General features: G+C 33.8%; 1 protein-coding gene across 5 annotated transcripts; it reads right to left on the minus strand.

Moving 5' to 3' along the window:
* Nucleotides 1-937: 937 nt before the first annotated feature.
* Nucleotides 938-9,161, minus strand: LOC109798530 (uncharacterized). Of its 5 annotated transcripts, none has more exons than XM_083061771.1 (16): nucleotides 8,842-9,160; nucleotides 8,571-8,771; nucleotides 8,247-8,482; nucleotides 8,054-8,143; nucleotides 7,744-7,900; nucleotides 7,338-7,474; nucleotides 7,011-7,208; nucleotides 5,601-6,905; nucleotides 5,150-5,444; nucleotides 4,483-5,044; nucleotides 4,275-4,383; nucleotides 3,996-4,088; nucleotides 2,610-3,841; nucleotides 2,374-2,482; nucleotides 2,023-2,103; nucleotides 938-1,253 (listed from the first exon to the last, which is right to left on the minus strand). In XM_083061771.1, the coding sequence occupies exons 1-16, from the start codon at nucleotides 8,978-8,980 to the stop codon at nucleotides 1,185-1,187; spliced, it is 5,013 nt and encodes a 1,670-aa protein (XP_082917897.1). In that variant the 5' UTR covers nucleotides 8,981-9,160; the 3' UTR covers nucleotides 938-1,184. The 5 variants fall into 5 exon arrangements, 4 of the variants coding, with proteins under 4 accessions (XP_082917897.1, XP_082917896.1, XP_082917894.1 ...); XM_083061770.1 differs by having other exon boundaries at nucleotides 4,483-4,604; nucleotides 4,725-5,044; nucleotides 5,150-6,905; XM_083061768.1 differs by having other exon boundaries at nucleotides 5,150-6,905.
* Nucleotides 9,162-10,433: the final 1,272 nt, after the last annotated feature.

Consider the following 10,433-nt stretch of genomic DNA (forward strand, 5'->3'; position numbering starts at 1 on the left):
AGCAAAATTTTAAGAGCAGTACTTCCTTATGATTCAGAAAATTGAAAGCGTGGACCTTCGTCTGGCTTTTCAAGTTTAATGCGTGTCTTATATAAGATGATTATGTAATACTACGAGTCTCCTTACAATAGATAGGCAGATTTAGCAATCTTTACTTTTTACACCTTTTTTAATTTCTAATTTCTATTTTTTTTTTGGCATACTATATTCCCTTTAAATTTGAATAATTTTTTTAAAAAGTAAATTAAAGAAAATAGTATATGTATTTTTTAGTATTAATAATTAATGATTTTTGAACTTTCAAAATAGATGAAGAAATTACAAAAACAAATCATATGAATCAAGACTTTATTTTTATTAATGTAACATGTTAAAGTTAAAAAATCAAATTTAAATTAATATTAATTAAAAATTACATAATTTTAATACGTATCTAAATTAAGAAAGTTATATTCAATTTAATATAATATATCAATATTCAAAATTTTAAATTAAATCAAACTAAAATTGAAATTAGATTCAAGTAATAGTGTTTGAAGGAAATACAAAATTATAAATAAATAAAATTAGATACTTAATGCAAACGAAGTCATCTAAATTAATAAAAAAAATGTATTGTAAATGCTTTTTCTTTTTTCCGGTTGAAAAGATATTTTCATTCAAAGACTCAATTTTATAAAATATAAATGTATATGATATCTAAATCTTTGGCATAAAATTTCATTAAAAACAAAAAGACTTAACATAGGGAAATATAAAATACATTCAACATTATTGTATCTTCTAAATGTGACAAAAGAACTAAAGTTTATGACACTGTAGGTTGTAGCGTCACTTAAGAATCAATTCTAGCCCAGAAAATCATGATGATAGAAAAGTAGAAACAATTATTTTGTTTTGCCTTAACTATAAAGTCACATCTAATACCTCGTAGAAATCTTTGAAAACTAGAATTCCATAAAGTAAAAAACTATTACACATTTACAATTTGAGAACAATCATTTATTTATTTATTCATTTAGTCTCTTTGGAGTAAGGCAAGGCATAGTTATGGCAACAGGCAATTCTATCTACGTCGTACTTTGCTCCGTACAACGTCTTCTAACTTGAAGCTGAAGGGTTGGATCAAGCAAAAGAAAAAATGGTTAGTGATTAATGAGGATTATATCCTAGTTTATCCATCATCAACTGGAATGCTGGATATTGTGTTTCGTACAATCAAAGGGTCCAATCGATTGATTCTTTCGTCTCACCTGCAAACCAACATGAAACAAAGAAATTAAAGTAATACTCGCAATAATATATCATCAAAATATAAAGCATTACGATAGAAGAAGACAACGAACGAAATGGGAAAGTAAAAGCAATAACGCAACTTCTTAACATGTTCAACCAGAAAGGATTATAGTTAGTTAGCAATAAAGAAGAATCAAGCGAAACTGAGTTGATTATCATGACATCAAAGATAATCAAAAGAGATTGGGGAGATTTTGATGTTACATTGGTGTAGAGATAATGAAAAGGCATTTAATAAAGGATGTGAAAATTCCACCATTTCTTGTCATCCAAGTTCTAACGGGTTACATAATCAAAGGAACACCGCCATCCAAGTTCTCATGCATATTGCATCTTTTGATGTTAAGGATTAAGTTCGTAGAAATGATAGGCGAACAAAACGAGATTGCAAAAAATCCCATTTTAGTAGAGCAGGCAGAGGCTGTCCCCCTGTCACCATCGAAGAGAATAAAATGGGAATATAGAGAATATTACCATTCTGGTCCAGGGAACAACTACAAGAAACGAAGTCTGTCCCCTGTTTATTTTTCATATACTACGAAGACAATATGGACCATTTTGCTTGTGTTGTTTGTAGGAAATACATCTTACATGTTAGATTTTTCGCATGAAAACAATTCAGGTGAGAGAATCCATAGGACTTTGAATTAAAAAAATTCAATTATTCACGCAAGAGATTTACGCTTAGAATTGGAATTAAATTTAGATACTGAAGGATGAACCTACCGGGGACCAAGGACTTGGTTCATGCTGGGGCTTGTCAGGGGGAGAATTTTGCACAGCACCGCTTTTTATCGTTAAAATCTCCTGCAAACACTCAAGTGTAAGATGAATCAAACATTAACAGAATCTAATGCATTTCAATTTCCACGTGCAATACAAACAATTTGACTAATTTATCATTAAAAAAAAAGCATACCAAAAAAATAATACTAAATCCAAGTTTAGATAGAGCCCTAAAGAAACAACTTAAGAATTGAAAACAGAAAAACAACACTGAAGTGAAACACCACGCCATGCAAAAAATATTAACCAGTCATTAAAACTATGCAGGTACAGTCAAGAAATCTGAGACACCTCTCCAGCGGCTTCAATTGCAGCTAACCATTCGTCAGAAAAAGGAGCAACATTTGGTGGAGGCTTCACTGTAGGAACTTCCTGCTTGATTTTAGTCAGAGAGTTCTGCCTGCCATTCAAAAAATTAATACATCACTCAATTTGTCAAGATTGAAAACCGCATCTTAGATGCAGAAATGGAAGGGTTGCCAAAGCGTAATTGATCATCAAATATAATCAAGAACTAAGATACTCACAAATGAGTTATTTTGCTGTTGTCTTCTGCAGAAAAAATGTCTCCTGACTGGAGCTTCATGTCGGAATTAGGAAACCCATCTTCCTCAAAGATATTAGTTTCAACTTCATCTGAAGATCTTGTACTGTTCAATGAACTAACTTCACAGACCTGTGGGATTCTTGTGTTGATGGTTAGATTATCTAAAGCTTGTAATCCTGAACTTTCACTTAAAGAACAATGCTCATCGGATTTCCAAGCAACTACCTCTGTAAGGGAGTCTTTGCTTACTTCTAAAGAAGAATCACCTTCAGAAGATGCAACTTTATCATTCAGTTGAACTTCAACTACTGACAATATGTCTGAACCTTTTTTTGCACCATCCATTTGCAAAAGCTCTGCCCTTTCATCCACGTCAAGATTTCCATCTTTGTTTTCAGGCATAGCCTGAATATGATGATTGGAAGCATTGTGCTCACTTGTATGGATATCACGTCCTTCTAATGCACCCTCAAATAAATTTGGTTTCTTGATTTCTTCCGAAGAAGTAATATTTGTGGGCAGCCAATCAAGATCTGACTGCAGTATGTTATCAACATTCTGGGAATCTACAACAACAGCACTAGACCTTTCAAAATCAGAAAGATCAAAATCTTCATTTGTATTATTATCTTCCAAAGGAAACTTATCATTAGTAACAGCAAGACAATGTTTACTGTTGCAGTTGAATGCCACTGGATTTTCAGTAAATGACTGCACTTGTGCATCTTCCAAATGTGATTCCTCAATCTCTCTGTTTTTGTGATCAAAATCTTGGACAAACTCAGCCAACAGTGTATGTTGTAAATGGTCAGAGGGTTTTTCAGCTCCACTATTAATAGAACCATTCGTGTTTGAAATTAAATCTGCAGATACTTGTGCATCTTCCAAATGTGATTCCTCGATACCTCTGTTATTGTGATCAAAATCTTGGACAAACTGAGCCAATAGTGCATGTTGTAAATGGCCAGAGGGTTTTTCAGCTCCACTACCAATAGAATTTTTTGTGTTTGAAATGAAGTCTGCAGATACTTCACGAAATTCCCTCTGATCAACCAAATGATCACTATTTGGCAATAAGCTCTCATATTCACAAAGCATTTCATTAGCTTTAGAATAAATAATCATGCTAGTTTGTTGCTCAAAGTTTACAGGGACATCACATTGAACATCATGGTGCATTGAAGCATCCCTAGAAGAACCATCATCGCTAACCTGCAACTCAGAAATGGTACAGCAGTCATTAGTTGACATCATTCTCCATGGAATCAAAATCAGCTTTCACCAATGAAGAGAGTTGGGCTGTAAAGTGGAGATATTCTACATCATTCTCCAGAAAAGGTCTGCTTTTCTGAGAAGCATTGCTCACCTTAGTGTCACAAGCAGTTGCAGAACCAGTTTCTGGCCAACCTCCATTGGGGGAATTTTGATTCAACTTCCACATGCAACACAAACAATTTGACTATCGTTCAATAAAAACATACCAAATAATTATTAAAAAAGGATCAACGTTAAATCCCACAGAAAAAAAAAGCACAAGAATCAAAAACAGGAAAAGAACACTGATGTGGCACAAAACACCATTCTATGCAAAAAACCTATTAACCGGTCATTAAAAACATGCAGGCAGTCAAGAAATCTAAGTCACCTCTCCAGTGGCTTCAATTGCAGCTAAGCATTCATCAGAAAGTGGAGCAGCATTCGGTGGAGGCTTCACTGTAGGAACTTCCTGCTGGCTTTTAGGCACAGATTTGTGCCTGCCATTCAAAAATAAAGATTACATCACTTAATTATGTAGAATTGGAAGGGTTCTAATGCAAAATTGACCAACTATTATCACAAACTAAGCTACTCACAAAGGAATTATTTTGTTGCTGTCTTCTGCAAAATAAATGCCTCCTTCTGATTGATGCTGCATGTCGGTATTAGGTAACTCATCTGAAAGTGTTTCACTGTTCAATGAGCTAATTTCACAGACCTGTGGGATTATTGTGTTGAAGGTTAGATTATCCGAAACTGGAAAATTTGAACTTTCACTTAAAGCACAACGCTCCTCAGATTTCCAAGCAACTGCATGTGTAAGAGAATCTTTGCTCACTTGTATAGTAGAATCACATTCAGAAGATATAATTTTGTCATCAAGTTGAACTTCAACTGCTGGCAGTATGTCAGAAGAACCTTCTTTTGCATTATCCATTTGCAAAAGCTCTTCTCTTTCATCCACAGCAAGATTTCCATCTTTGTTTTCAGGCATAGCCTGAATTTGACGATTGGAAGTATTGTGCTCACTCGTGTAGATATCGCATCCTTCTAATACACCCTCAAATAAATTAGTTTTCTTTATTTTTTCAGAAGAAGCAATATTTGTGGGCAGCCAGTCACCATTCAAATGTAGTACGCTATTAACATTCTCGGAATCTATACCAACAGCAACAGTCAATTGAAAATCAGAAACATTAGAATTTTCATTTATATTATTATCTACCAATAGAAACTTATCATTTGTAATAAGGCAGTGCTTACTGTTGCAGTTGTATGCCGACTGTACTTGTGCATCTTCCACATCTGATTCTTCAATCTCTCTGTTAGTGCGGTCAACTTCTTGAACTAACTGAGCCAATAGTGTATGTTGTAAACAGCCAGAGGAATTTTCAGCTCCGCTACCAATAGAATCTTTGGTGTTTGAAATGAAATCTGCAGATACTTCAGAAAATTCACTCTGATCAATCAAGTGATCATTGTTTAGCACCAAATTCTCATCTTCATGAAGAACATCATAGTGCATTGAAGCATCCGTAGAACAACCCTTGTCTCTAAACTGCAACTCAGAAATCATACAGCAGTTATCAGTTGACATTTCATTCTCACTAGAATCAAAATCAGCTTTTTCCATAGGAGATTGTTGGAATGAAAAGTGGAGATTCTCTAGATTATTCTCATGAAAAGGTCTGATTTCCTGAGAAACATTGCCCACCTCAGTGTTGCAAGCAGTTGCAGAAGCAGTTAAGCAATCTTTACTCCACCTATACAATTCAAACACTTGAGTACTATCATGAATTGCTTTTGAGTCAATAACCTTTTCACATCCTTCCAAAACTGGTCTTGTCTGAATGAAACCTGATTGATCATCTACAGGAAACGGGCAGTCTTCAATTTTAGCTATTTTTGGTTCACTTTCAGCAGGACAGTTAATTTCTGGCACAGACTTCTGTGGAGAACCTTTGGAAGATATTATATGAACTGGCTGACAACTGTTTACATGAGATTCATTTCCTTTTGAATTAATTTCTCCTTCAATTCTAGTACTTGTAGTCTTGAGTTGTTCCCCTGGTAACTGCTGATTAACTGCCTCTAAATTACTTTCAGTGGTGGTTTCATTGCAATCGACTGAGGGATTCCTGTCCAATAAATGCACTTGTGCATCTCCTCCACTTGTAACAAAATCAGCACCACTACCATTTACCTGTTCAGTATTCTTAAAGTGGATTTCTTGTGTAGGTAAAGCAGTTTCACGAAAGCCATTAAGACCAGAATTTATAAGGGCAGTCTTGACACTACTGTATTCCTTTAACTCTCCAGAAAGTCTACTATGCTTATAAGAAGTTTCATGCTTTTCCTGTGGCACCAAAGTTTCATTTAAAGTAAGAACATCAGAACCAAGAAGTTTGATTTGTTCATCTTCATCTTGTCCCATGGCATTATGCACAGTATTTGTAATACTACCTTTCACTGTTGAAGTTCTCTGTATGCCATGATATTGCATAGACTGTGGTTCTTGAAATACAGATCGATACCCATTTGACAAAACATCAGGGTGCTCAACTTCTTTCTCCAACTGCTCTTGGGTATCACTCTTTGAAAGAAGCTTCGTTTCATGTCTAGGGAATACCACATCCTCCACACTAGAATCATTCTCATTTCTATGTAGTTCTCCCCATTCCTTGGATTTTTTGTTGACATGTTCAAGAATGCTTTCAACCTTTTCTTGCTTTGTTACTTTTTTAGAACCCATAGAATCATATTCCACTTCTACACCAGCCATCCGCTTATTATCCACTTGCATGCTTGCTTCTGACTTTACATTTAAAAGGCTTAATTCCTCAATGCAATTCTTGGCTGCTCCTTTGATAATTTCAGACCTTACACCAGGTGCATGCGGTAGTCTTGCCTCATTAACAGAAATTGTTTCTAAATTCTGTAATTTAGGAATGTTACTGTTAGAAGGTTTGCAAGGTTTAGAACTTTTCTGCAATTGGCTACGTGAACTGGGAGCTTTTGCCTGCAAAAACAGCAAAAGGGATGAATACAAGATCATCATATAAGCATTGTTTTACTTATACATGCACCAAAATATGAAATAAGGAACCAAATAAAACAAATATACCTGAGATAGAGAAAAGAATCCCAATGAGGGAGATGGCATCCGTAGGCCTGACAATTTTGTTGGTTGAAACTGTGTCTGTTGCTTTTTCTCACCAATGTCAGAAGCACCTTGTGGGAGATAAGCTTCTGAAACCTTATTTGCTTCAGTTCCTGATTGATGCATTCTGGATGGTGGATGTGTTTCTGAAACTGAGTTATCCTGTCACTCAAACAGTTTTAAGAGAAGAATTATGCACCTAGTATATTTAAATAAAAGGAATTGAAAATTTTTATGGTGCAAGTGATGAATAATAAAAAATTACAGCCTCTGGAAGTTTGAAGTTCCTACCAAATGTTTCACAGCCGGCTTGGCAAGTGATCTAGTAACTGAACATTTGTCAGCCAGGCCAACTTTTGGGTTACTTGGAGCAATTTTAGGATTTTTCGATAGGCCTTTTACTCCAGCATGCCTCTGCACATTAGTGGCTGTAGAAGAGAAAAAAATTAACAAAATATAACCAATAAATTCATCTCATTTTAATGTAAGAAATTTCTGTTTGGTTCCTCAAGAAACCTGTATTTGTGAAGTTCATTGAGGTTACAAACCTCAATCAAAATTAATTTATTAGCTGATCCATTTTCACATCATACTATGCAATAGTACAACAATTGTACTTGAAATCATTTCACTCCAATTCAGTCTTGTCAAACATCCTAGGAAAAAATAACAAACAAACACAAGTTGCAGAACAAACCAGGAATAGGACGACCATTCTGATTACTCTTTGAGGAACCTGAGGTCAACATTCCACTCCTAGCAGTTGTTGCAGTAGCAGACACATTTAATTTTGGACCAGGTATCCTATTGACTTTCAATTCTTTACTCGGTGCCTTTGTGTCAGGTCTTTTTAGTTTGCAAAGGAGTTAAGGTAAACACTCATAATTCAACAGATGAAGAAAGTAAAAAACACCAGACAACTCAATTCCATAGCACAGGCACAATGTCAGACACTCCACTTAATATTTATCCTAATTACTAATCAATAAAAAGCAATGTGAAGGATATGAGGACGAAGCTACTGGCAACCGCGGACAAGCATTGCGTTTTGCTCTATTCCCAACAGTATCATTGACAGTAAGTACTTTCCTCTTTGCCTATCAAAGAGGTATAAAAAATTAATGTAATAGAAATCAGAATAAGTTCAATTTTTATTCACTATGATATAATCGCGTAAAGAGTATGTATACATAGACTAACCAAGGAAACCGGGGCCGGAGAAGCTTTAGCCAATGCACCAGGCTTCGGAGATAAGCCAATTTTTCTATCTTTAACGGGAAGAGCATCTGATGAATGCATAAACAAATTCTCTTCAATTTCCTGCAACTCTATCGAAGTGCCAACGGGCTCTTCTTCTTGGATAGCTTCCAGATTCAACCCTGACTTAGCAGAGACCGTGCCACTAATCATAGAAAGCTCCACCGCATTCAAAACACCTGAAAAGTAAGGTTCAACACCAATTAATTAATAATATCAAATTTTACAGTTTATTCATGGATAATAGAGAGAAGAGAATGTGAATGCCTTGTTCGGTGAAGAAAGCTCGATCCCACGCCAAGCTCTTGCGCAAGTTGTAACCGCCTCCTCTCTTCTTCCTCTTCATCTTCTGAGTCTCCACGCTAAGCTTCTGTGGTTTGTTCCAATCCGCGTTCTCTTTGTTCGCATTCTCACCGAGCGAGGAACTCGGAGTTGCAGAATCCGCACCACCGCCACCTTCTCTTCCTTCTGCAGGTGCATTAGTCAAATCAGTGATACATTAACAATTATTCATCACAAATTATAGAAAAACCCTAACCGGATTGAGGAGGATTAGATCCGAGGGAAAGGAGAGGGGAGCAAGAGAAAACGTCGGTGGACGCTGCCGAAACATCGAACAGCAACGAATCGTCTTCGCCTGCGATCTCGAGAAGCGGAAGGTTAGAAATGGAATCCATGTGATATCACTTCTTCTTCTCTTTGAGTTGTAGTTTTTGCATTGGCTGTGAAATGGAATGAATGAATCGGTTACTGTGTCTGCTTCTGCTGCACACTCCTTCCGAAATTCAAATAAGGGCGAGCGGGAACCACCACTGTTCTTTTGGCACGTTAGTGTAACGGATTTACGAGATGAGCCACGCTAATGTCACGGATTTACCAAGAATATCCAACGGTAGTGTGAGTGATATAATGTAATTGGGCTACACCAAATTTGTAGTTGTTAGTTAGTTATTACCCTTTGGGCCCATTAGCCTCTCTTTCTATGTCCTTCTTTACTACTCCGCCTAGTCGTTCCATGTGGATAACTTGATTTTTTTTTTAATTATTCTTTTGATCATATAGTTTCATCCATTTTATTTTTTAATCTTTACAATTAAAAGTATTTTACTTTTATTTTTATATATATCATTTTTATTTTTTTTAATCTCTATAATTTCATAAACTTTATCTTTTAGAAATATCATTTTTTAGTTTATATAAAAATAGATAGGATAGATTAAAAGAAAAAAAATGATATGTATAAAAACTAAAATGAATCATTTTTAACTGTAAAAATTAAAAGGTAAAATTGATAAAATTACATGAAAAAAGTAATTATTTTTTTAACCAAAACAGTGTGGATATCTTTGTTCTAGTGTTTGTGGATTTGATGTTTTGGAGAGACAATTTTTAATACACATATTAAATGAGAGACAACAAAATTGTTGTAAAGACCGTCATAAATATTACTTTAAGATTGAATTATCAATATTCATTCCTTTCTCGTAATTCCTTGTATGTTTATCACACAATTTGAATACTAAAGATCCACCAGTGATATAATATAAAATTTAAATAAAAAATTAGTTATATTTGTTAAGTTTTATAATGATTATTTTAAGAGTTATATTTAAGATGACTTCTTATTAGTTTATATTGTGAAAATACTTACGCTGAAAGTACATACAAATTAAATTCTTAAATAACAATTTATGAAAAATATTAATCTCTATATATTAAACATGGATTTCTATTTTACATAAAAATGTTTTTAGGGACTTTTCTTCAATATGAATATTTGTAGAGACTTTTTTAATTTTTTTTTATCTAATTTAGTTTTTATTTATCATAATTATTTATAAACTACATATTAATATTTTAAAATAAACTATTAATAAATAATTTTTTTGTTACAACACAAATTATTTATCATAAATATAAAATATGATTTATATATTTTAAAATATTTATGTATACTAATTTTAAATATAGTTTAAATATTCAAACATAATAATTATTTATATAATTTATTATAAAATTTAATTATATAATAAACATGTTTATGCATTGCATAGACTAAAATACTAGTTAAATATATAAATTTTATTTTAATATTAATTTATCAGTAATATTAAAATATTAATAATATAT

The sequence above is a fragment of the Cajanus cajan genome, chromosome 8, assembly GCF_000230855.2.
Source record: "Cajanus cajan strain Asha chromosome 8, NIPB_CcT2T_4, whole genome shotgun sequence".
NCBI classification, from domain to species: domain Eukaryota; kingdom Viridiplantae; phylum Streptophyta; class Magnoliopsida; order Fabales; family Fabaceae; genus Cajanus; species Cajanus cajan.